The sequence below is a fragment of the Sorex fumeus genome, unplaced genomic scaffold, assembly GCF_029834395.1.
Source record: "Sorex fumeus unplaced genomic scaffold, SorFum_2.1 ptg000169l, whole genome shotgun sequence".
Taxonomy (NCBI): Eukaryota; Metazoa; Chordata; class Mammalia; order Eulipotyphla; family Soricidae; genus Sorex; species Sorex fumeus.
Genome location: NW_026606226.1, coordinates 2046308 through 2073069, shown reverse-complemented (window position 1 = coordinate 2073069; position 26762 = coordinate 2046308). Strand labels below are relative to the sequence as shown.

General features: G+C 53.1%; 1 protein-coding gene across 2 annotated transcripts in view; it reads right to left on the bottom strand.

Annotated features, from left to right (window-relative positions):
- The window catches only part of SIK3 (SIK family kinase 3), a 187072-nt gene that overhangs the window by 66308 nt on the left and 94002 nt on the right, over window positions 1-26762 (bottom strand). For both annotated transcript variants that reach the window (XM_056107700.1, XM_056107701.1), the window contains exons 2-3: window positions 13440-13556; window positions 11067-11130 (exon numbers count right to left, since the gene is read on the bottom strand). In XM_056107700.1, the coding sequence (XP_055963675.1) occupies window positions 11067-11130; window positions 13440-13481 (106 nt within the window). In that variant the 5' untranslated portion in view covers window positions 13482-13556. The remainder of the gene's footprint in view (window positions 1-11066; window positions 11131-13439; window positions 13557-26762) is intronic.

Genomic DNA, 26762 nt, shown 5'->3' with positions numbered 1-26762 from the left:
TCATGTCATAGAAAACAAACACCATGCAGACCGGGCTATTTCCCCGTGGCACCAAGTTGACAGGGTGCTGCTGTGAGTGAGCTTCGGCATGGATGATGCGGACTAGAGGAGCGGAGCTTCAGAGGCAGAGTCTGCGACGGGGTGACCGTCCGACAGGCACTGAGCATCACCCGCTGCAGGGACTATGTTAGGTCCCAGGGGCTGAGCAAGCTTCCAAAACAACCAAGGCCTTCCTCTCCCGATGCCTGTATTTCAGGAGGGTGAGACAGCCGACAGACAAATAAATAAATGTCAGCCAGTGGTAAGAAGCAAGAAGACAAAAGCAAAGAAGGAGAGAGCAGGTGGTGGGGCCAGAAGGACCATAGAGGTTGCAGATGCTAAGGTAACATTTGAGAAGAACCCTAAGAGAACCGGAAGAGACCCTCCAGTGGTACCCAGGGAGAGAGCACTTCCGGGAGGCGGAACAGAACAGAGGATGGCTTTCAGTGGGAACACGGGGCGGGGGCCTCGGGGATGTCAACGTGAGGCACCAACACTGGAAACCAGAGAATGGAGTGCTGCCGAGAAAGGCCCAAACACTCACTCCAAAGAGATGTGAAAGCCAGCAGGAGGGGCCGGGCGATAAGGTTCGCTTCCACTGTGTGGTCAAGGGCCAGAGGGACAGTGCTCACTCGCTTGGAGACTCCTCCGGGCAGCGCTGAAGCTCAAGCGTGGCCCAGCTCTCGGGCCCAAGATTCACTTTCTAAGAGAATCACACTGCCGGGGGCAGGCTCGGGGAAGCCAGGCTGGGACTGCCGTGGTGAAAAGTTCACCGAATCCCGCAGGTATTCTGAAGGTAGAAGTGCGAAGACTTCCTGAAGTATTTCGGCCTGAGAGCAAATAAGAAACGAATGCCTTCGAATGTGCTGGTGTGAGCAAAGGGATAACGGAGTTGCCATCACGGAGGAAAGGCAGACCAGTGTAAAACGGCAGCTGGTCAATTGACCAGCATGCGAATGTTAATACTTAAATGTGGAGGTTGTGATATGGCTCAAGGGACATCGCCGGGCCACGCAACGCCTCAACACCACCCGCTCTGCCAAGCGCTGCCAGCAAGAGCACTGGAGCCAAGAGCACCTCTGGGGGAAAATCCCGTTCAAGAAAAAGAAAAAGAGACTTTGTGTCCAACTGACCCAGCAACTCCACTTCTTGGCACCTGGCCCAAGGGTGCAAAAAATACTCAGAAAAGACATCCGTGCCCCTATGCTCACTGTGGCACCACTCACAACCGCCCAAATCTGGAAGCAGCCCGAGCGTCCGGGGGCAGCTGAGGGGGTAAGGAGTTGCGCTCCGCACACACGACGGAACAGTGCTCGGCAATAGGAAATGGCAGAACCGTGCAGCTCGCTGCCACGAGGGTGGATGTGGAGGGGACCGTGCTGAGTGCGGTGAATCTGCAGGAGAGGGCCAGGTGGAGTGACCTCCCGCGTGTGGGGCGGACACACAGCAGAGGAATGGCCAACGCCCAAAGGCAACGGAGCCTGAGCACTGGTCTTCGGTGGGAAGTTTATAGGGAAGGGAGGGCTCACGCTAGGGGATCAGGATTGGGGGCAGCGGGGAGCCTGGGACAGTGGTGGCAGGAAGTGGACACGCTGGAGGGTGGGGTGCTGGGGTACTTCAGGCGTGACCCCCAACACCAACAGTATTGCAAACCAAGGTGCCTAAAATAAAGATATAAATAAAACCAGGAAACGAACGAAACGAGTGTTTTATTTATTCACTTATTTGGGTTGGGGGGGGTCACACCTGGTGGTGCTCAGGGGTATCTGCTGGCTCTGTGCATGGGGTTCTCACTTGCTGGTGCTCGGGGAACCAGGCACTGACGGGGATCAAACCCACAGCACACAATCTGGCCCCGTCAGAGCCTCTCCGGCTCAAAGGACAGTTTCTGGAACCCCCTGAGCTACCTAAACACACCCGGGGGAAGGTGCCGGGTACAGAGTGGGGGGCTGAGGCGCGGCTGAGCCGTGGGCGCCCGTCTTCCCTGTGCCCGGCAGCCTGGCACCCCACAATCCTTGCACTGCTGGTGGTGACCCGTCCACCCCCAGGCCCTGTGAAAAAAGCTGATCCTATTTGCCACAGAAAGAGGCCGAAGTGGCCAGAGAGCCAGGACAGGGGCACAGACACTCGCCCTGCACGTGGCCAACCCTAGTTCCACCCCTGCGCCACTTACGGCACCGCTGGAGTGAGCCCCAAGCACAGAGCCAGGAGTGATTCCCTGAGCACTGCCAAGTGTGACCCCCAAACCTCTCCCTGCCCCCCTTCCACCACACACCCCCACAGGAGGAGGAGGAGGGGGAAAGAGCTCCAAGGACCAACCACAGGGAAACTCTGAAATGTAGATATCAGGGGAAAAGGGGATTTGGCACGATAAGGAGAATTTAGCCCTCTGGGAAGAAAAAGTGACGGATGATAAAAGGATTATTGCCTGCGCCCCTTGTCCAAGGCCTGGGTATGCCTCCGGGGGGGGGGGGGGGGCTGCCCTCCCTGTGGGAGGCTCTGAGTTCAAGCCCAGCAGGGCCACGGAAACGGCCACATGCATGACATTTAGTGCACTGCAGCCCGGGGGGGGGGGGGGGGGGGGGGGGGCGGCGGCGGTGTCTCGCACACACTCCTCGGCATCACAACAACAAAGCGAAGCAGGGAAACACACCTGGTCTCATGTAGACCAAGAAACACGGCCAGAGGCAAGGTGGGCGCTGCTGCAGATTAACCAGGGTGCTCCCTGGCTAGGGCCGGGCAGTAGCATAGTTCAAAGGAAGGGGGGAAAGGAACTCGCCAGCAAAATCACTCTTGCAGCAAATTCCCGAGACGAGCAAGCCCGGGAGCTTGCAGGAGCAGGAGCAGGACACCACCAGCGGCCCGAGGAAGCAGCGGGAGCCCTGCTAAGTCCCTGCTTGGCCTCCCGCTATCGCCGGCTCTGCTGGGCGATCTGCTAAACCCCATTTATCACCGCCACCGAAGCCCTCGGCATAATCTACCGCCTCGCGGCGGAGGCCTGTCAACATCCCCACGGCGATCACCCTGACACTTTAATCTCCCGGTTCCTGGAGCCTGGACGCCACAGAACTTGCCCGCGCTGACCCTGGTGAGCACGCTCAGCGCGCCTCCTGCTGTGGTCGCCAAGTCCTGCTGGCACCCGGCCAGGCCACAACTCGGGACAACATCCCGTGTCAGCGGCTCTGCGCACACGGCAGCCGTGCGTGTGTGTCTGTGTGTGTGTTTGGGGGGAGGGGGCCTCCCAGGGAGGGCTCTGCCGGCCTCCACCCGGGCACTCTCTCTCTCAGCTTCTCAGTGACATTCATTTCTCTATTTTCTTCTTCTTCTTGGTTTTTGGGCCACTCCAGGCAGTGCTCAGGGGTTACCCCTGAATCTGTGCTCAGGAATCACTCATGGTGGTGCTTAGGGGACCTTTTGGGATGCCGGGGATCGAACGTGGGTCAGTGCGAGCAAGGCAAGTGCCCTCCCCGCTGTACCATCACCCCAGGCCTTCATTTCGATCCATTTCTCACCCCCAATATTGCACTAACAGTAGCCACGGCACATGTCTACTGTGCACCTGGGAAAACTCTAAGCATTTTCATTTTACTTATTTAACGTTATTGTTAACAGTTTCCGCATGCTGGGGATCAAACCTCAGACCTCACAAGGGGCGAAGCGAGAACTCGATCGCTGAGCTACATTCTCGGCCCTAAGCATTTTCATGAAAAACGATTTTCTGGAGACAAGATTAGCAACACAGAAGTAACTGTTTAAAAATATGAACAGAGGGGCTGGAGTGATAGCACAGCGGGGAGGGTGTTTGCCTTGCACGCGGCCGACCCGGGTCCGATTCCCAGCATCCCATATGGTCCCCTGAGCATCGCCAGGAGTAATTCCTGAGTACAGAGCCAGGAGTAACTCCTGTGCATCGCTGGGTGTGACCCAAAAAGAAAAAATATATATATATATATATATATATATATGAACAGAGAGATCATATAGCGGATAGGGTGCTTACTTTCCTCACAGTCAACCAGGGTTAGGTCCTTAGCATCCCACATGGCCCCCCAAGCCTTGCTAGGAATGAGTGATCCCTGAGCACAGAGCCAGGAGTAAGCCCTGAGCACCACTGGGTACAGAAAACAATTTTTTTTAATGACACTTCCAGGGGATGGAGACATAGAACAGTGGGTAGAGCATTTGCCTTGCATGCAGCTGACCTGGGTTTGATTCCCAGCATCCCATATGGTCCCCTGAGCACTACCAGGAGTAATTCCTGAGTGCAAAGCCAAGAGTAACCCCTGTGCATCGCTGGGTGTGACCCAAAATGAAAAAAAAAAAAAAGACACTTCAAGCCAGAGAGACTGTGCAATGGGGTGCAGAAGGGAACCCTGTGCGGTCAGGAACAGCCGAGCACCGCCGGGTATGACCCAACTGCCCCACGCCAAGGCGCGCAAGGGATGAAGGTGAGTCTAAACCGATCTCCAGGAAACTCTTTGCCGTCATGATGTGCACCGCCATCAAACCTTCGCTAACCAGGGCTCCTAAAATCTTTTTCCACTCGTAACTCCGTTTAGTCCAAAAAACTGCACCCCGGGATCCTCACACGTTTGACTTTGAATTTGTTTGTGGTTGCGCCTTCAGGCACTGCTCCCCGGAGCTGCTGCTCTGCTCTGCGACCCCTAATGCAGTGACAGGGCTGAGCCCCACAGTTTGCGGGGCAAGGCTCGGAGGCACACCTGACTTCGACAACTGCCTTGTCCCGCACGCGCTCCCTGTGACGGTGCAGAGCTTGAGCCTGCAGGTGCCACAGAGCGCAGAGCCTCCACTCCTCGCCCAGCAACTCTGAAACCTAATGTGGAATCGAGTAGTAAGCACTGCACAAAGGTGGGGGAGGAGTAAGCTGGGGGGGGGCACAGAATGAGAGAGAATGAGGAAAAGAGAGAGGGGGAGAGAGGGGGAGAAGAAACACAGTTCCCAGCTCATAACCTTTACACCTAGAACGTCCTCTACCGAACTTCATGATTCATCCCTTGAAGCAACGTTGCAAAACCTCTGGTTCAAACTCTCACTTCAGTTCTTTATCCTCTCATTTTGAAGCGGCCAAGTACTACAATCCAAGGCCCCATAAAAAATAAAAGCCACATGGGGCCAGAGGGGGAAGGACGTTTGCCTTGGACACACCTGACCCGGGTTCAATCCCTGGTACCCCATATGGTCCCCCGAGCCTGCTGGAGGAGCATATGGGATGCCGGGGAGAACATATGGTCTCCCTGAGTGCAGAGCCAGGAGGAAACCCTGAGCACTGCCGGCAGGACTCAGAAACAAACAACAAACAAACAAAAACAGCCACAAGAATTCCAACCAAGTGAAGGTCTTCACCAGTGCCGGCCTACCAACGCTGCCCACGGGCCTTCAACCGGCCTCTCGGTCTTGCCTTTCTTTTAGCTGCTCTTCCGAAATCTCATGCGCACTGTCCCTACTCCAAAATTCATGGCTCGAAGCCAGATTCTCAACCTTAATCCTTCGAACTTCATTAGCACGCAAACACTCTAACATGCTTAAGCACTTTCCACTCTAACCCTACCTTCCGTCTGTCTCACCCAAGACTCCTGTTTCTCCATTTATAACCTGACAGACATTTGTTTGGCTTTGTCAAAGTTTTTAGCTATTACAGGCTTGCTCCTTCAAGCCCGTGATCTCCCCGGAAAACTTACCTTGCTACTTGTCTCTGTCTCTTCGTCGGCTCTTTCACTCTGAAGAAGCCCCTGTTCTCTCATGAACACATATTTCTCTCTTTCTCTCCCCTCACATCTTTTATTTGGAGGGCAGTGGCGAGGGGGTGGCGGGGTTGCTGGGCCACACCTGACAGTGCTCAGGGATCACTCCCAGAGGTGCTTGGAGGCCCCTATGGGACGCCAAGGATCAAGCCCAGGTCGGCTGCATACAAGGCAGGCGTCCTACCCAATCCCTCCACTAGCTCCAATCCCTCCCCTCACATCTTTCTAATAATCCCTGGTACCCCATATGATTCAATAAAAATTATCTCGCTTGACCAAAGTAAATAAGCAAAGTTTTTAGCTATTATAAGTGACGTTGCTGTAAACACGAACAAATCCCTCTGTGTCTGCACTAAAGACCTACCTATCCATTCTATCTTCTGGAGGAATGCTCCCTGAGACCTCCACTCTCCCTTCAATCCACCTTTTCTCTGGTCCTTCTAGATAAATAGAAGTGACAGGCCCAAATCAAACACCGAACACAGACAAGATTCATTTAACCCATAAACACACCCCGTACAGCCCCGAGCCCACCTCCCCAGGAAATGCCTGCTTCTCAGGAGCCATCTAGGACGCGGGGTCCTCAAAGCAGAGTGCTAAAGTGAGGGGGTGGCCCAAGCAAGCTCAGGGGCCTGGGGCCTCTCCCGGCAATACCTGTCCTGGCTGTGTGGGGTGGATGATCAGGTGCTTCAGCCCAATGATGCGGGTGACACCCGGGAGGGCTGGTGGGGGAAACCTGGAGCCAATAATCAAACTCGGGGTCCAGCATCAAGGTGGCTGGTTCTCTTGTTGTTTGGGGACAATGCCCAGCATTGCTCGGGTCTACTGCTGGTTCCGTGCTGAGGGTCCCTCCTGGCAGTGCTGGAGGGGTCGGGGGGTATATGTGGGGCTGGGGATCGAACCAGGGTCAGCTGCATTCACTGTTGCTGACGTCTCAGCAGTGCTCTAGAGATTGTAATGTGCATCTTAAGTTATCACAGTATACACCAGCTTAATACTAACTTAACTCTGGGAAAATGCAGCAACTTACTCCAATATAACTCCACTTCTTTCCCATCCTCTGTTAAGTATCTCTTAAATTAATACATGATAGAAAACAGGAATGAAATACTGTAATTACTCATTAAACTTTTTATGTCTTTTTCCTCTTCTTTCTTTAGCATCTGTCTGTCTTTGTAGAAATTAAAGGGAACTGTACTTACAATATATTTTCACTTTCTATTCATCTGTTCTTATTTTCCTCATTTCTTTTTGCAAATATGTTACTTGGCTGCATTTCCTTCTAGCCCGAGTGCTTCCTTGAACACCTTACTAGAACAGGTGTGCTCACAAGAAGTTCTCTTCCTCTCTGTTTTTCTTAGCAGTATTTTCATTTTATCTCCACTTGGAAGAACAGTTTTTTAAGACATGGAGTTGAGGATGTACAGAAGTTTGTTTCAGCGTCTTAAATATGTTGCTTCACTGATTTCTGGTCCACATTCCGTTCTGATGAGAACTCAGCTACAAATCACTGATATTCCCCTGTATGTCATGAGTTATTTTTCTCCTGTTACTTTCATCCTTGTCTCTTCGGGCTGGAGAGATAGTAAAGCTGGCCTTGCACGTGGCCAACCCGAGTTCAATCCCCAGCATCCCATCAGGTCCCCCAGCCTGCCAGGAGTGATCCCTGAGCACAGAGTCACGAGTAAGCCCTGAGCACAGCGGGGAGTGGCCCCCCAAATCACAATTAACCAAGATAAAATAAAATTAAGAAAAATACGTTTATGTTATTCTATTTTTCAAGTCCATAATTTCGCTTTGGTTCATTTTTCAAAACCACTCCTCACTCTACTGAAAAATCCCTATTCCGTGAACCGTCGTCAGTTCCTCCTTCACTGCTTTCCTTCCCTGATCGCGTCTACGAGGCCCATTTTATTGTCTTTTTTTCTGTAAATCAAATCTCTGATGCCTCTGAAAGGCAGTCTCGGGGCCTGATTGTTCTCAGCATATGGGTCATATTTTCCTATTTCTCTGTATGACTCATAGTTTTTTGCTGTTGTTGGAAACTAGACATTGTGGAGAGGATACTTCGATTCCTCTGGGTGTGCACGCAGGCACTGCGGGGCATCTTGTGGCGGCGAGTGCTGCCTGCGGGGCCCCTGCAGTGACGTCTGCTGCCGCCACCGTCTTGGCCTTGCCGCTCCTGGGAGAGGTGCCCCTCCTGCAGAGCCACTGTGTGACCCCCCACCCCACCCCCAGCCAGGGTCCAGGCTTTGGGCAGGCCCCACTTCCGGCCTTTCAGGGCCACACCCGGCTTTTCATTCCCCACCAAGGCCACTGGTCACTCTCCAGTTCCAACAATGCCCCAGGGCATACATTGTTCTAGAAACAACCCCCCTCACGTTCTGGTGGCTCTGAAGGACGAGTTTCCAGAGAGCAGGGCGGGCTTCTGTTTTGACTCCAGGAAGACCTTGGGAGATGTGACTGCCCGCTCTCCCGGCTGGCTCCCAGCTCAGCTGGCCTGGACCTCCAAGGCCTTTCGCCACTGCCTGGGGGCTGGAAGTCGATTTTTGAGGGGGGCTGGACTGGGGGTTTGTACAGCAGAAGTGTCTTCCTTTGGAAGAACTGAGCAACTGTCTGCTTGAGGCGGCTTCTTCCCTGCAGGCAGATCCTCACACCAGGGTTTAGAAGGCCAGAGTGGATAGGGGACGGGGTGGGGGGGGGGGGGTTGTTCCCTGTGAATGCCCTGGTCCCCCGGCAAGTGGGATGTTGGGAGGGGCAGGAGGGGAGGGGGCGGGGCTCACACCTCGGCTACCCTGGCCCAGGGTGAGGAGAAATTGGGGGCCCTGGGAAGGAAGGTGGGGTGGTAGTGGGGTGCAGCCCCCCTCACTGAGGGGACAGGCAGCCACGTGGCAAGTGGTCACAAAGCCCAGTTGCTCATTTCTCTTCAGATTCTCCAAGATGTTACTGAAGGGCTCCCACATAAGAGGGCCTTGGGGGATTCGCTTTCTATTTCTTAAAGAATTTTTTTTAGGCAGCTCCGATAGAGAAAGGAACACCAAGTAAAGTGTGGTTGGAGGACCCGCTTGGGATGGGAGATGCGTTGCTGAAAGTAGACCATAGATCAAACACAATGGGCACCCAACACCTCTATTGCAAACCACAATACCCAAAAGGAGAGCGAGAACAAAAGGGAATGCCCTGCCACAGAGGCAGGGGTGGGAGGAGGGGTGGGGGGGGGGGGAGGGATACTGAGATCATGGGGGGTAGAGAATGGGCACTGGTGGAGGAATGGGTACTCGAGCATTGTATGACTGAAACACAAGCACAAAAATATGCAAATCTGTAACTGTACCTCACGGTGATTCACTAATAAAAAATTTAAAAAATAATAATAATAATAATAATTCTTTTGTTTTGGTTTGAGGACAAGACATAAAGGTTCTCAGAGGCGCCTCCCTGCTGGGTGCTGGGTGGTCACTTGGGGCAGTGTTGGGTCTCGAAGTCCAGCACCATGTTTTCTGTCCCTTCTGCAGAGGCAACTTCCCAAGCAGGTCCCAGGGGTCAGGGTTTAGGCCTGCTTCTGCACTGCAGGCTGCCGGTGCAGGGTGCAGTTCCGAGGAGGTGCTGACGGGGTCAGCAGAGCCGGGGCCCCTGGGCTATACCGGCAGAGGTGCTGGGGCACGAGGGAGCATTGGGGACCAAACGGGACCACGTGCATGCTAGACATGCACTCCCACCCTTTGAACCATCTCCCCAGCCTCTCCCAACTACATTTTGACACGATGGGGAAGGAGCAACATACCAGACTCAATTAACACCCCAGTGAGTCTTCACGACTCCATGGCAATTACTGACCCGAATACTTGTACAGACCAAGAAACTGAGAGTCAGAATAATTCTGTGACTTGCTCCAAGTAAAACAAAAATTCCAGTGGCAAAGATCAGAATCAAAACCAGGTACGACTGCTTCCAAAGCGGATGTTCTAGATTAAGCCCTTCCTTTCTACCAACACTCAAACATCAGAGACTCAGTCCTCAGGATGACGATGGCTTTAGGGGACACACATTTGTCCTTATCGGCATCTTTATGGTACTGTGTTTCCTTGAGTTACATTGCCACAAAGAATCTATGACCAGGGGTTGTTATTGTAACTTTGAAAATCTGTTTTCAAAAAAAAAAAGAAAAATCTGTGTTCCTTAGACCCAGATCAGTATGCATTGTGCTGTTTTGTCCTGAGCCGAGAGGCTCTTTCTCTCAGAATCTCCTCCGTGTGCAAATACACAAAGTCAATCTTGAAACACTCAGCACCAGCATCTCCTTTCAGAGATCTGTATGGACTCAGCATGAAGACTCTCCAGGGAAAGTGCAGTGCACACGCAGATGCCCCCGCAAGATGCAGTTACCACTAACCAATCAGTCAAAAGAAGATTCCATCTTAGAAATGATTTCATGCTTTTAAATATATTTTGAGTTAGTACCATTATTTCTAAAATAAAGCTCAAGTCCTTGTCATCCAGCTCTAAACCAAAATAAAGGGCTCAAGGAAACTAAGAAAAACCTAAATTATTTTAGAAGTAAGGTTTCTCTATAGGTAGCAACAAAATAAGGGGGGAGGGGGGCGCTGCAAAGACTTACAGACCTGAAGTTTAAAGCTTCCATTTCTCAAATACCAAAAGGAAAAGCTGGGGGGGGGGGGGGAGGGGGGAGCAAAACAAAACAAAAGCCAGGGAGACGAGCAATAGTACAGTGGGGAGGATGGTTGCCTTGCAAGCGGCCAACCTGGGTTTGATCCCCAGCATCCCATCCCAAGCAACACCAAGTGCAGAGCCAGGAGTGAGCCGTGAGCATCACCAGGTGTGGCCCCCAAAACAAAACAAAACAAAACAAAAAGCCAGGAGCCTGTGAGGCACTAGCACATCAGAAACCCAGATTTCCTGGGGACAAGCTGTCCAGCTTGTTGCGATGCCCTGTCTGACCGCAGGACACAGCTACCAAAGACCATCAGTCCCTCTGCAGTGACCGGCTCCCTGGCACTGTCACCAACAGTGAGGAGCAGGCCCCTGCAACAGCTTAACGAGGGTCATCTGACGGCTGTGACTCCTTTCACTCCACAGAAGGAGGCCCCAGGCCGGAAGAGAGGAGATGTTCCTGGGCCACCGCGGTCACCCCCACTTCCCTGAGACGAGCTCTGCCGGGAAACAAAGAGGCACTCGAGCACAGTGCCAGGGCTTTACTGATAGGAAATGCAGCGCTGAAGGACAGCCTGGTGCCGGCACACTTACCAAAGATCTCCCCGCCGCTGGCATACTCAGTCACCAGGTAGATCATTCGCTCCGTCTCCATGACCTGGGGCAAAGGCAGGAAAGGGACAGGCTGAGAGCACAGCAAGAGAAACTAATGACTTCCCTTCTGTCAAGTAAAGTGAGAACAACCATTCCCGCGTATGATAAAATAAACAAAGGGGAGGGGGGAGGCAGAGCTGAATCGTTGTAAGCAGAAAGGGGAGAAACAGGGCTTTCTTCCAATTCTTAGCAGGAAAAAAAAAGTTCCTATTTCCGGATCTTCCTGTCATTCCATGAGAGAGCCGATCCCTGATGCTCCAGAGAGCTGGGGGCATAGACACTACCAAGAGCAAGTGTTCATGGTCTTGAGGCTGGAGCGACAGGACAGCAGGAAGGGCACTTGCTTTGCACGTGGCCACTGGGGTTTGATCCCTGGCCTCCCCTATGGTCCCCTGGGCCCTGCCAGGAGTGACCCTTGAGTTCTTAAGCAGTCAGCCCCATCGCCCGAGGGTCAGTGACAGGGGCTCCACTTCCATGGTGAGGCGCCCAGAGTGGGCTCTGTGGCTTGCTCGGGTGGGGGTCACGCCCCTCTGCCTGAGTGTGCAGACACGGGGCCCCCTGCAGGTCACGCCGGGAGCCACACAGGTTGCTTTCTGGGGCTCAATAGCATTTCCGCTGCTGAATTCCAACAGGCCTGCTCCTGGAGGGCGGACCCATTCCATCCTGGAGCGGCCGCTGCCCTTAACCACAGGTCCGAGCGTCAAGGCGTGCACGCTTTTCCATGAAACGAGCAAGCTGGGAGAGCTGGCCCGCTCCCACTTGGCCGGACTCTTTCCAGGGTGGATTTCCTCGTGCACGGTCATGTCTGGGCCAGTAACTATTGACTGCAGGCTCCCGGCAGCCAATGAACGGTGTGGGTGGCCTCTTCCCGCAGAACTCAGGGGGCTGTTCTGGTAGGTAGTGGCAAGCATGGCTGGCTCTGGGCCAGGGCCACGCCTGAGGCTGCTAGCACCGCACTCTGATTTGAGGAGTGACCCGAAGCCTCACCTCTCCCGAAATATCGCTTCCACCAGCCTGCAAAGGCAAGGCCTTCCCTGCCTCCCTGGCTGGAAATTCCAGCCATCAGATTTATTGCTTTTGCAGCGAGGGTTGGGAAACACATTTTTTTATGATGGCATGAAATATGCATGCTGGAGGGGGAGGAAGGGGGAGTTAAGAAAACTAGACTGGGGAAGCAGAGAACTCGCTCATGAAGCCCATGGCTTGAGTGCTGGGGCCCAGGCTCAGTCATCAGCACCGCATGGTCCCCCGAGCACCACAAGTGCTATTAACCGCACAAAACTCTTGGATATCAAAATTGTCAAATGCTACTTGGGGACTAAGTCCAGGAACATACTCGATGAGGAAGGAAGTCGCTTGTGACTTAAGACAAGAAGGCAGCCACTGGGGCTGGAACAAGAGCACAGCAGGTAGGGCGTTTGCCGTGCATGCGGCCGACCCGGGTTCGATTCCCAGCATCCCATATGGTCCCCTGACCACCGCCAGGGGTAATTCCTGAGTGCAGAGCCAGGAGTAACCCATGAGCATCGCCGGGTGTGACCCAAAAAGCACAAAAAGAAAAAAAGAAAGAAGAAGGCAGCCACAAGACAGACTGCCGGGGGCCAGAGAGATAGGTCAGTGGATAGGGTACTTGCACGTGGCCAACCTGGGTTCAATCCCCGGCACTCCATAGGGTCTCCTGAACACCACCAAGAGTGAGCCCTGAGTCCAGACCCAGGAAGAAGCCCTGAGCACCACCAGATGTGGCCCCGAACACAAAAACCCAGACTTTGCCACCATAATTCATGACATAATCACAGACTTTAATGTTAAAAACCTATTTTTCATTTCTTGGGGGGGGGGTCATCCCAACAGTGCTCAGGGGGTGTGAGGTGACGTGGGGGAAGCTCAGGGGCTTGCACACAGAGCACGTGCTCTGCCACTGGAGCCACCCCACTGCCCCTCGCCGTATTTTTAAATATCCTATTCATCGAGCTTTTCATCTCTCCCGATTCTCAGTTCCTTTCAAGCTTCCCATTCTGTTTTAGGGTTCTGACCTAAATAAAATAACTAAGTTCGCATCATCTTTCTGAATCATCTTTTCCTGTAAGTCTCGCTAAGAACGGCACCCAAGTGGCACCAAATTTGTGACGAAAGCCCACCCCTGGGTCAGGCAGAGCGTCCTAGTTAATGAAGGGAGCTGTGAGTATGTGGGGGCAGGGGAGAATGGACGCAGAAACACAGGACACACCGTGGCAGCTGCCCCCCACCCACTCTGTCCTCCCAGAGAGCTCAGGGGTCCCTGCCACCATCCACCGCACCTCCTGGGCCTACCTGGTACAGCCTGATGATGTGGGGATGGCAAAGCATCTTCATAATTTGAACTTCCCGGAAAATCTTCTTCAAGTTTTCTTCATCCAACTGGGTCTTATCTATGATCTTGATTGCAACCTGAAAACACAGAAAGAACATTTACTCAGATGCATTTTTTTTTTGTGTTTCTGTTGGGTTTGTTCGGGGGCCCCATGGACTGTATCCCACAGCTACTCCTGGCTCTGTGCTCCAGGGTCACGCCCCACGGTGCTTAGGGGACCGAACCCAGACTCCCCGCAGGCCACGGATGGACTCAGTCTACTGCACTTTCTCCCCTACCCTCTGGTGCATTATTAAAAGCAATTTACTCAGGGAAAGAAAATCCCTCCAAACATTACATTCCCCAGAATGTAAGCTGCTGTACTTTGTTTACTGAATGTCAATGAACAAAATGAATTTACTTTTTTTTTTTATAAGACAGGAAATGGATTCCCAATGAGTTGGTCTCAAAGGAGCAAAAGCTAATGGGTCTTCTATTTCTTCAATTGCTCCTGCAGGAAAATTCCACCACAGCGACTTCATTAGCTCACAGGGGTGGCGGCAGTGTGGGAAACTGGGCGAGGCAAGGGGGAGGCTCCACCCCAAAGTCCACAAAGCCCGTTGGTCGTGGCACTCAACGGTGATGATGGTAAAAGAAAGGGTGGCAGTGACGGTGCGCGGTGACGGAGCTGGCGATGGGGACAGTGACTGGGCAGTACCGGAGGTGAGGGTGTTGATAGAGGTGACACAGGCAGTGACAGCAGTGACATCCGCCACATGCGGCGCATCTGCTGCCTGCCAAGAACCATCTTTCATGCTCTGGCAATCCTGAGTCATTGAAGCCTCACAGTAATGACACAGTACCATCATCCTTGGCTTACAAGATTGGAAAGCGAGACACACGGAGACACATGAAGCTATTTACCCGGGATTAAGCAGTTTATGGGGAGGACGAGACGGGCCAAGACAGAAGCCAGGCAGCTTGACTTCAAAGCGTCAAATTTAGAGAGCTAATGCTACAGAAGTCGGGAGATCCTTAAACCCACCTTTCCAATTTGCTCATGCGTCTTAAAATGCCCAGGTGCACATTCGTTCTCCCAAACTGGGCAGTATGGGAGAAAGAGCACGGGGTGCCCCCTGCATGGGCGCCCAAATACCACCAGGAATGACCCCTGAGCACAGAGTAAGGAGGAGGCCCTGAGCACCACTGAGCACGCCCCCCCAAACCAAAATCAAACCAAAGCCCACAAACCTCCTTATTTTCAAGTTGGCTATTTTAAATAATTAGACTGCGCGTGTCCTTCCACGTCCCTCTCCCCCTCCCCAAACCCCTCTAGATCCCATCAGCACGACGAGTTGGATGGAGGGCCTGGACTCGGCAAACTCTAGTCCCTCTGAACTCTTCACACTCTATAATTCTATATCCTGGAGAGAGAAACAAAACACGTGGTAGGGAGGGGGACAGGAACCACACAGGGGGAACAAAATCAGGAAAGAAAAACGTCAACAACACTAGTGACGCTCCGCCCAGAGACCCGGGCTACTGACGTATACCACGTATACGCGTATACTACTGACGTATACAGTGTATGTACTATACACTGTACTGGATGGTCCCAATGTACAGAGGCCGCCATGAAATAAAAGTGGTGCTGCAGGCGTCAGAAGCCGAGGCGGACAGAGGCAGCCCCGCGGAGAGAGCAGCATGGATACCCCACCTCTGGATGGAATGTGATCCAGTGAGCTGTGGAGCTGAGTCAGACCCGGCCCGAACTTGCTCGGTGGAAGTAGAGGAAAGAGACATGCATGCAAAGCTGAGGTGCAGCAGGGCGCCCACCCGGGCTGGGGACGCGGCCTGGAAACGAAGCGCCTGCCCTGCCTTGTGGGAGTCACATTGGGAAGCTTAGAACAAGGTCAAACGGAACAATGACCCTCCCCCCCCCACACACACACCTGACAGAGGGAACAACTTCCCAACTAAAGAAAAAAATGGGATAGGCAGGAAAATGGGTCAGGAATTTCACACGGAGAAAGAGCAGAGTCACTCAACGGATCCCGCTCTCAGCAGCTGTCTGATCCCCCACGACTGGGATGGGATTCTGAGCGGGTGGGCGGGCCAGAGCACTGCCCACCAGAGGGAGTAAAGCCAAGGCACCCGGATGCCTACACACACACACACACACACACACACACACACACACACACAAACACACACGCACGCACACACACGCACACGCACACACACACACACGCAGCATCACTTTACAGCACAGGTATTGGGGCCCTCTGAGAAATCACTGCTTTGTGGTGCTTCCTTCCACGGGCAAAGCAAGTGCTCTACCACCGACTGCAGTCCTGGCCGCGAATGACGAGAAGCTTCCACGTGGCGAGCATTTACACTGGACAGAGCTCAGCCTCTTGCAGACATGCTCCAAGCGGAGCTTCCCAACAGCTGTGCTAGAGACAGGGACCTGGGGCATGCAGAGGTCGGGGCAGGCGAGGGCTGGTTCTCTCCTGCCTCCAGGAACATCCCGGAGGAGAGATCACAGTCTGGGTGCCACGATGCTCACCATGAGGATCAGTGAATGGACAACTGCGGTGTGCGCAGCCCGTGCACACACCCCTCTGCCTACTCAGGAGGGCAGAGGCAGAGGCAGCAGAAAGGGGGACGGATGAAGGGCCTCGAAGTTGGCCCAAAAGTCTGGGGGTGCCTCTGTAATTCGGGGGCTCATCAGATTTCATTCACATCCTGAGGCAACAGGACCTTCAGGAAGACAGGGAAGAGGGCCGGAGCAACAGTACAGCAGGGAGGACATTTGCCTGGCACACGGCCAATCCAGGTTGGATCCCCGGGATCCCACATGGTCCACCGAGCACCACCCGGAGTGATTCCTGAGTGCAGGGCCAGGAGGAACCCCTGAGTATCGCTAGGTGTGACCAGAAAATAAATAAATAAATTTAGGGAAGAAATCCAACTCCTCTAGAAAGACAGGTTGGTTCCCAGGTGCCATGACGCGCTTAGATCTGTGGGCTAAGGACATCTCTGCAGTTGTTCAATCCCCCAGCACAACAGCTAAGTGCCCTCCTCGCCTGAGCATCCCTGCCCGTGCCAGACTACCAACAACAAAGCTGTCGTGTGTCTCCCAGACACTTGACACTGTGTTTAAGGTGAGTCCCGAAGTACCAACAGACGAGACCATGAAATTGCTCTTCGGTGAGATTCAAGATTCGTCCAGCGGCTAAATACAGAGTCACAAGATGATGGTGTCAGGTTGCCCTGTCAGATCTTGGAGCCTGGGGTGTGGCCCAATGGAAGAGGTACAGGCCTTGACTGTGAGGCCCAGGGTTCAATCTGAAAGTCCTTCCTTAATGTATAAACCCAAACAAGCTCTAGAACTGTTCTCTGTTTCCTTATCCATAAAACATGTGCAACAACAGAACCTACTCTAAAAGCAGTTGGGGCCTGAGACAGCATAATGGAGAGTATTTCAGCCACAGTGAGCCTGCCCTGGAATCAAACCCTAAACTTCAGGGCAAAGACCAGGCGGGTTTCAGAGAGCAGCAGAACGCTGGGTGGAAACTCCCCAAATCCACACTCAAGGGGCAAGTTGGAGGGTCGAGAAGCTAAACAGCTACCACCTGTGGGCAGCATTCAGAACCAACCAGCCGTTTCCGACCCTCGAGGGGGGACCACAGAAGGCGGGAAACTGGGGAAACGGTCTCCACCCGGGGACAGCACAGAGGGCCACGGACAGCACATGGAGCCCATGCAGGGTTGGCCCCCGAACCCTCCCAATACCCTCACATTGGGAAGGGAGCACTTGGCACTAGGCTGCTTAGTGCGGTGCCTTCAAAAACAAGGGGCACAGCAGCTTCGACCCTGGCTGCAGACTGCAAGATGGGGGTGGGGAGCGGGGTTCTAATTTTAGGAAAACACCAATAGCAGAAACGAGCAAACCAGGGGGCATGGAGCTGGCCAGTGGGGAGAACTCTGAGGCTGCATTCATGAAGCCAGGTTCAGCCAGGATATTTCCATGTCGCGTTATTTTTGTTTGTTCTGCTCTGTGTTTGGGGGGCTATGGACACCCAGCGGCAGTGCTCTGGAGGGACCATGAGGTGGCAAGGGGCCGGCAACATGCAAGGCAAGCGCCTCACCCACTGCACTCTCTCTCTCCACCCCCCAAACTGGTCTGCTGTGCTCCCCCAAAAGAGTCAAATTCAGACGTGCCAACTTTAAGGTTATAGTCCTTTATTATTCATTCTGGAAGAGGGAAGTGTCTAATCCCCCTCCCTTTGCATTCTCACTTCTAAACCACTGATTCTTTAAACTTTTTTTTTAAAATAAAGATCCTTTAACTCTTAACTCCTTTTTGCAAGCAAAGTAACACAAGTGGGGGGGAGGGGAGGGGAGGAGGAAGAGGAGGAGGAGGAGGAACGGGAGGAGGAGGAGGAGGAGGAGGAGGAGGAGGAGGAGGAGGAGGAAGAGGAGGAGGAGGAGGCGGCGGCGGCAAGAAAACCATCCCAAGAGAAAGAAGGGTCTCTGTGCACAGGAATGTGCTATGATGACTGGACTAGTAAAGAAAGAAATGAAAGAATGGGTTTAGGAAGAAAATGTGAAGACTTGATGCTAAAATCCCCCCACAGGAGGCAAAACTTCCTAACACCAACACACAACTGCAGGGCAGAGCCCAGAGCAAAGTTCTGCAGAAAAGAAGGCATCGCTGTGGGGGAAAAGCTGTTTCTTTTCAATATGTCATGAAAGGGAAAGAGCTACTTCTTAGGTACTAGGTCTTAAATTTAGGCCAACATTAAACTTCAGAACAGAACTTATTTTTATGAGGAAAATATCTTTCTACTAATTTTTGTAGTTAGTTACATTTTGGTTTGGGGACCAAACCCAGCTGTGCTCAGGGCTTATTCCTGATGGGGCTGGGGGCACCCAAGGCTGGGTCAAGTTCAGGTCAGCCCTGTGCAAGGCCAGAGCCTTAAGCTGTACTATCTCCCCAGCCCCTCTGGTTGTTGCTGTTATTGTATTAACTGCAGAAATTCGTTCTTTCTATAGGGCTTAATTCATTCCCAGTTGAGGATTCTTCTAGAAAAGAAATCTAGGGGCAGATAGATAGTACAGCCGGTTAAGGTGCTTGCCCTGCACGTAGCCAAGCTGGGTTCATTCCCTGGTACCACATACGGTTCCCTGAGCCCAGCAAGGAGTGGTCCCCGAGCACAGAGCTAGGAGTAAGCCCTGAGCACTGCTGGGCATGACCCCATAAACCAAACCAAAAAACAAATATAAATGCCTCTGTCATCAGCCTGGATGAATGAAGGTTTTTTTTTTTAAATTTCCTAGAAAATGGAATTGTCATCAGGAAGGATTTCTACAGCTCCAAACCATCTCCAGCTACACAGGTTGGTCCCGTGACTCCAGCCGCCAGGCGCGAACGGGGCACGAGTAACCAAGTGCCCCGGGGCTGCGGGCATGAAGGACAGGCTGGCTCAGGCCTGGAAGACCCTGCACCCTGCAGCCGGTCGAGGGGCCCCCACACTAGTCCTCAACACAGTCCAGTCAGGCGCGAAAGAGCAAAGACCCAGTGGAGGACGCCGGCCACTTGGCCCTCTCACATCCCAGGCCCAGAGGCTTCTGAGGGGAGACGCGGCAGGGAGCGGGAGGACTGAGCAAGGTGCTGGGACTCTAGCAGTCCCAGGGGGAGGGATGTCAGGCGGCCACCGAATCTGCGGCCGGGCACAGCACTGAGAGTGACTGTCACCTTCCTCCGTCAAACCGTGCCAGGGGCCAACCTGGCAGTTTGTGCTGTTACAAGGTCTGGGGGATGAAGCGCCGAGATCTTACTGAAATAACAACGTATACCAGGACACGGCACTATTCTTGGAAGCATTTCTAAAGTGGAACATGTTATTTTGTGCATAATTAATAAATGACGTCAAAAGGAAGGGTTCTGGTGATTGCTTGGAATTCAAGGCATAGAAGGGAAAATCTTTTTAAGTTTCTTTTCTTCTTCTTTTTTTTTTTTTTTTGCTTTTTGGGTTACACCTGGCGATGCACAGGGGTTACTCCTGGCTCTGAACTCAGGAGTTACTCCTGACGGTGCTCAGGGGACCATATGGGATGCTGGGAATCGAACCCGGGTCGGCCGCGAGCAAGGCAAACGCCCTCCCCGCTATGCTATCTCTCCAGTCCCAGTATTCAGAGCTTTAATCTTGGCCCTGTGTTCAGAGATCACTCCTGGCAGTGCTCAGGGGACCCTATGGGGTACTGGGGATTGAACCTGGGTCAGCTGCTTGTGAGGCAAACACCCTACCCGCTGTACAATCACTCAGGCCCAAGAAGGGGAAATATGAAGGCAAGAGGAAAACGGTTTCTCAGCCCCCGTCCCTGCCCTGGTCAGCAATTACCTGCCAGCAAAGAGATGTGCTGGGCGAGTATTTCATGTCACGGGCAGCTCTGCAGCAGGCTGGCGCGACTGCTTGGCCGTTATTTTAGCGCTCACGCGGTGCCAACGTTTTGTAGCTTTACAGAACACAAAACCACCACCCGGTCTGTAAGTTTATACTTAAGTGAACCAGACAAAAGATATTTTAAAAGCAGGGAGCCAAGGAGGCAGCAGAGCAGATAAGACTTTTGCCTTGCCCGCAGCTGGCCTGATTCAGTCCCCTGGTGTGGCACCGCCAGGAGTGATCAGGAACACGAGGCCAGCTCCCCGGCCCCCTGGATAGGTGCAGGGGGGCCGAGTGGAAAGGGATGGAGGGGACAGTGACAATGAAGGTGCAGGAGTTACCCAACAAGGCACTACTCACTCCACCTGCGGCTCCCCACTTCAGGATCATGGAATCTCCGGAGTTTAAGGTGGGGGTTCAGAATGGGCCTGTCCAGAGGTTAGTTAAAGGCTTCCGTAGGTTCTAAGAGCAGGGTGGAAGGAAAGTCGCGCCCCCGGGAGAACAAAGGGCAGAAGCAGACGCTGTGACAGGAGGGGAACCGGCAGGGAGGTAGAGATGAGGAGCAAAAGGCAAAAAGTAGAGGTTGAACTGTGTTGTTGCAAAGGTTTAAAGTGGCTGCCCAAGAACCACAGGGAAGGGGCTGGAGCGATAGCACAGTGGGTAGGGCATTTGCCTTGCAAGCAGCCAACCCGGGTTCGATCCCCAGCATCCCATATGGTTCCCTGAGTACCACCAGGAGTAATTCCTGAGTGCAGAGCCAGGAGTAACCCCTGAGCATCACCGGATGTGATCCAAAAAGAAAAAAAAAAGCACACTATAATGAAGAAAAATAAACTGCGACAGGAAAGTCTTGAAATCAAGGAAAAATAAAGAGGCAGAGTTAGTCCAGGGAAAGCTTCAAATTCACAGGGGCTGGAGAGAGAGCAGGGAGGGCACTGGCCAGGCCTCATTTCATCCCTGGCACCCTACACAGACCCCCAACTCCACCAGGAGTGAGCCCTGAGCACCGCCAGGGTGGCCATCAAACAAAACAACACCCCCCCAAAAAAAAATAATAAAGAAAGAAAAGAAAATTGTCAGACACTGGAAGAAATTAAAGGACTGGAGATGAAATTTTTGACCCAGAGAAGATGAGACTAGCGGGCAGAGAACCTGGCAAAGGCCTGGGCTACGGGGGGAGGAGGCAGAGGGCTGGATGGATTCCAAGATGTTTCTGCTTAATGAAGCCCGGGCTCCTTCCTGGAGTGCCAGCGCCGGGGTAAAAATAACGCAGACGTCTGCGCAGAAGGCCCAGCTCGGCCCAGGATGGCACCTGTCACGGGGCCTGCGCACTGGGGCACGCTGACACCAGGGGGCACCTAGAATGCCCAATGTGTTTACAGCACCAGCTGGACCCAACTAACCTGGAACCACACGAGCTGAGCCTCCCCACAGGCTGGAAGTGGCTCTGAGGGTCCTGCCACCTCACAAGGGTCCCAAGGCTCGGGGCGAATGGGAAAGGCCCATCGAGAGGGTTTAAGCTTCCGGACCTGCCTCCGGGCCTGACCAGGGAACACAGCAGCAGCTGGAAAGTCCTCCTGGATGCTTCATCTCCTCATCGCTCCCTATTACTGACGGTGAACAGCTAAGGAAAGCAGGAGGCACTCCCCTGCTCAAGCAGCCCCGTGACACTCTTACCGGCCACACACAGACTGTGGTGCCAGGACATGAGCTGTGTGTCCGTATCCTGCTCCGAAAGGCTCTGCCATGCACTGTCTACCCCAGGGGCAATCCAGAGCACAGAGCCAGCTTCCTGCGCCCACCAGGACCCCTGCACCAGGCCTCGGGAGGGACTCTGCTCATCACCATCAGAACCGGCTGAAACACACACACACACACACACACACACACACACATAGAGCCCCCAACACACACACACACACACACACACACATAGAGCCCCCAACACACACACACACACATAGAGCCCCCAACACACACACACACACACACACACACACACACACACACACACCATCCAACAGGAATGTCTGTGCACTGGCGGCCTTGTTGCATTGACTCTGGATTCTGTCACCCCTTGTACTTAGGAATTATCACATTCTCCATCACACAGATTTTATTTCCATACTGAGTGCTTGTTTCCTGTGCTGAAGGGCAGCTAACATCTAAGTACTTTAACTCACTTTCCTGGAAAGTCTGATGGTGAACATTCATTCAAGTGTCTGATAGCTAGGGTGCAAATGCTTTGAAAAATGTCCTTAACATACTTCCTCTAAAGCAGATCTACAAATAAAAACAGGGTGGACACAATGACTCCTGCCCCGGGCTCCAAGGCCCTGTACATACTATACACATAGCTCAGAACTGCCCCACAACTGGGGGGGGAAAAAAAGGAAAAGAAAAAATAGAAATGTTATTACTCTGACGAGAAAAGCAGGGGCCTGAAAGATGGCTCGGTTGGCTGGAGCACATGTTCTGAAGACGGGAGGTCCAAGTTCGAGCCCCAGAACTGCCGGGTGTGACCCCAAAACAAAGGACAAGCAAGAACAAACGTCATACTATTTCTAGGGCCCATGACTTCAGGTCACACAACAACAACAAAGATGAGAGCCCTAAGGTCTCCTAAGAAGAAACTGTTCCACGTTCTCATCAGCAAAAAAAGGGCAATGGATGAAGCAGCTGCCATGAGCCTGTATGGTCTGATCCAATCGTCTACGAAGGAAGGGGCGCGCAGGGGAGCCATACGACGGGTGCAGCTGGGCACGGTGGACCACATCCCACACATCCCTGGGGAGGGATGGACAGACGCCAGACGGCCTTCCTCAAGTCCATGAGGAAACACAGGCTGAGATGCACTCAGGCGGCTCCCTGGGGACCCTCGGAGGCACAGTCCGGGATGCACTGACAGAAGGCAGCCTTGCGCAGCACTGGTCTGCACTGGGCCACAGAAGATCCACCGTCTCAAGGCTGTCCCCGAAACCATCGACATAAAAAATCGAGGGGGATATGGGGGAGGACACGTGGCACGCACATCCCGAGCCTGGCCTGCAGCCTCCTGAGATCATATTTTCCATACCAGCAGAATACCAGAGCCCTTATGCAATCTGTGGGCTCCTCTGATGACCGCAGAAATGAACGGCCCTGGCTCCAGACCGCAGAGCACTTCCCCCCGGACTGTGCGCCCTGCCCTGGGTCTCGGCGTGGGGGAACCCGCGAGTCTCTGCCACCAGACTCTCAAGCAGGGGCCCACAAAAGCTTCTTTTCATTCACCGACACTCTTACTTCATAGCAAAACTTAAAAAAAAAGTCTCTTCTGGAAGAGTTTGCTTCTTATGAAAGGCGGCTGCAACAAGTCTGTATTGTGTGGTGGCCGGTGTCCACCGCGGCGCGGGCACTCGGTGAGAACACGCGAAGCAGGGTCACGGCGCACGCTGGCACAGACACGGCATGCACACTCTCGTCTGCTCGGGACAGGCTGTGCCCGCAGGCCCCCGCCCTGTCTCCCCTCCCGATATTTCAGCCCTGGCTTTCCAGGTCATGAAGCCACTCCCGCTGTTACTGGTAGCGCAGGAAGAAAATAGGGTCTATGTGGGCCAGAGAGGAGTTGGGACCCCAGTCCCCGTGCCTGGCGCCTCACCCGTGATCTCAGTGAAAACATAAACTGCCTCCAAACAGCAGCTGGCAGGGAGCAGCGGTCCCCAGGTGCTGCTCGCTCCCTTCTCCCTGCTACTGAGACCGCCAAGCCGGACTTGATTCCTGCCCGCTCCAACTGGCTGCCCTTCACTCTGGCCCTCAAACCCTCAGATGCGCTTCCATAGTGACTCAGCCCTGTGTCTGGGAGAGAGACAGCCCAGAGGAACTCCAGCCTCCCCCAGCCCTCTGTACGTCCTCCTGGCCCCAAACTGGCCTTTTCTCTTTGATCCCACCGAAGGAGCGGATTTCCCTCCCATCCTCAGACAGCTAGCAAGTGTCACGTGTTAGACACCAAGTAACGGGTGACAGCCACCTCCACCACCTCCTCCGCACTCCGGAAAGCCACGGATATTCTGATTTCCGGGCCCGAAGCGCCCAAAAGTCCGGGGGCCAAGGGAACGGTGCTGCTTCCACTGGCTGACGATTCTCCCTTGGCCCCAAAATCGACTCACCTGCCTCAGAGAAGATCAAGTCTCAAAAAATAACTGCTGACTCAGATGCGTAGAGAAAGAAAGGACAAGGGTAGTTTCGAGGGGGTTGGGGAAGTGGGAGTGGGGTGTCCTGCTTCAACAGCTCGTTTCAGTTTGACCTGAGAAGTTGCAGAACTCAAAAGCTCCCCAGCCAAGGGCCCGACCATGGTGATGTGGGTGCTAAGGGCTCAGATGCGGGGGCTGGGAGATGCCAGGAGGGCGGCACATGGGGTGCATGGGGGAGCCCCAGTGCATTCCCTGGCACCCCACGGTCCCCTGAGCAGAGAGCCAGAAGCAGCCTGAACACCACCAGGTGTGGATCCAGTTAGGAAAAAAAAAAAAAACACCAAAAACTAAGACTGACTAAGATCACAAGTTTTATGTTTTGTGCAGTTACGCAATATGAGAAAGAGCGGGTCCCTCCTGACCTCTATCCTACTTTGCCCCGAAGGCATCTTCTAGAACCCTATTCAAATTGGGTTAAGTTTCACTGAACCGTCTTCATGTGTCATGTTAAATTCTTAGTAAGCAAGCCGGTAAGAATTGCTGATAATCTGCATCTTTATGAAAGACAACCTTCTGATGAAGTATCTTTGGGAATTAGGACCGAAGATAACTCTGATTACAAGCACAGCATCCTTTTTTTCTTCCATATAGCAGAAATAAAGAAAACACAGGACTTTGAAAGTCCACTCCCTCCCAACAGACTCTCAGACCTCTGCCCAGAGCACCCCAGAAGTGAACCCTCGCAGCAGAAGCTTGTCATCAACCCCGAATGGACTTTACTTCACGTGGCAGGAAAGACTTTGACGTGAGATGCAAATATTCATAAAAACGGTGGTTTAAAGACCACCTATTTTTAGGAAGAGAAAAACTGCTGTTAAACTGATGCAGAAAAACTGATATACAGAGTGAAAAGATAATAGTAAGGCATTCATGAGACTAAGAAACCATACTGTTGAGGGTTGTTGTTGCTCTTAATTTCGGGCTTTTGGTTTCCATCAATGATCAGGAGTCACTCCTGGCTCTCGACTCAGGAATAAATCCTGGTGCTGCCCGAGCACCACGTGGGATGCTGCGGATCAAACGCAGATAGATCACTGCAGGGCAAGCTTCCTATCCCCTGCACTATCTCCCAGGCCCTGAGGGTCGTTTTACTTTTGATCTGATTTTTGGGTCACACCTAGCTGTGCTCTGAGCCTACTCCTGGCTCTGTACTCAAGGAACACTCCTGGTGGGCACTCCTGGTGGGCTCAGGGGACCATATGGGATGCCAGGGATTGAACCCAGGTCAGCTGCATGCAAGGCAAGAGCCCTACCTGCTGTATTATCACTCCAGCCACTATAAAGAGGGGTGCGGGGGGAGACCATGGAGACAATTCAGTCATAAAGCACCTTCCTTGCAAGCGATGGAGGCTGTGGGTTTGATCCTCAGAAGCATCTCACACGCGCCGAGTGTGAACCCAGCACTGGTGCAGTTTCGGATCCTCAGCACCTCTACATGAAAGTGTGCAATTCATGCTGAATATGAGTAAAGGAACAAACAGGATAACCTCTCCATATGTGTACTGCAAACCATAATGCACAAAAGGGGGGAGAGAGAGAGAGAGAGAGAGAGAGAGAGAGAGAGAGAGAGAGAGAGAGAGAAGAAAGTGCATGCCACATAGTCAGGCTAGGGGAAGAGTGGCAGGAGGGAAACTGAGGAAATGCACACTGGTGGAGGGATGGGTGTTGGAACACTGTATGACTAAAACCCGACCTTGAACAGCTTTGTAACACTGTATCTCATGACGATTCAATTAAAAAAAAAATCTGTGGTCCATGTACACAATGAGAAAAAAAAAAAGTGCGCGACTGTAGGCTCAGAGCAAGCACCACAACCGTGTGAGAGCGAATGTGTGTGGCCTCTGCTCAGCACGACAGCGGCAAGGGGACGGGGTCGGGAACCGGGATCCCAGCACAGAGAAGAGCGTGCAAGACACGGGCAGTGACACAGACGAGCTAACATCTGTGTGACAAGTGGGTCACCTGCGCGCAGTCTGTTCTGACCCCGTGGACAGGTAAAACCCAAGGTCAAGCTGAATCCCGCCATCCCCCTGCACAAAAACTCAGTCCTGCTCTGATTCACATGAATGCAGAAGATGCGCTGATAATAAGTTCTCAAGGAACACGCTGACAACAATGCCGGGCAGAAAGGGGCGGGGGGTGGGCGCGGAGGTGAACTGCAAAGCAGCACGACACGCTTATGACGAAAATGATAAAACGCTCAGAAGAATCTGCTAAGAAAAAGACATCTGCGTGTCCCCAGATGGAAAGTCCTAATTCTGAAGGCCCTCCAGTCCCTCCCAGTCCCTGGAAAATCCACATTCTAACCTGGCTTCCAAACGAGATCATCATAAAGTCAAGAGCTGGGGGGTGATCGCTGGGAGGGAGCACGGGGAAAAAACAGAGGCTGGAAGGCACTTCAAGCAGGTTCCCGCCTCCCCCGCCAACCCTCCGCCCCAACCTTCCGCATCTATTGTTTCAGCAAGTTCCTAAGATTGGGGTTTCCATGCAACTCTCTGGGTTTGTCTTTTAAATCAGGGAGAGGGGAAGCACAGTGACAAGTCTAGCGGGGAGGGCACCTGCCTTGCACACTGTCGACCAGGGTTCGAGCCCCAGCACCACATATGGTTCCCCAAGCCCGCCA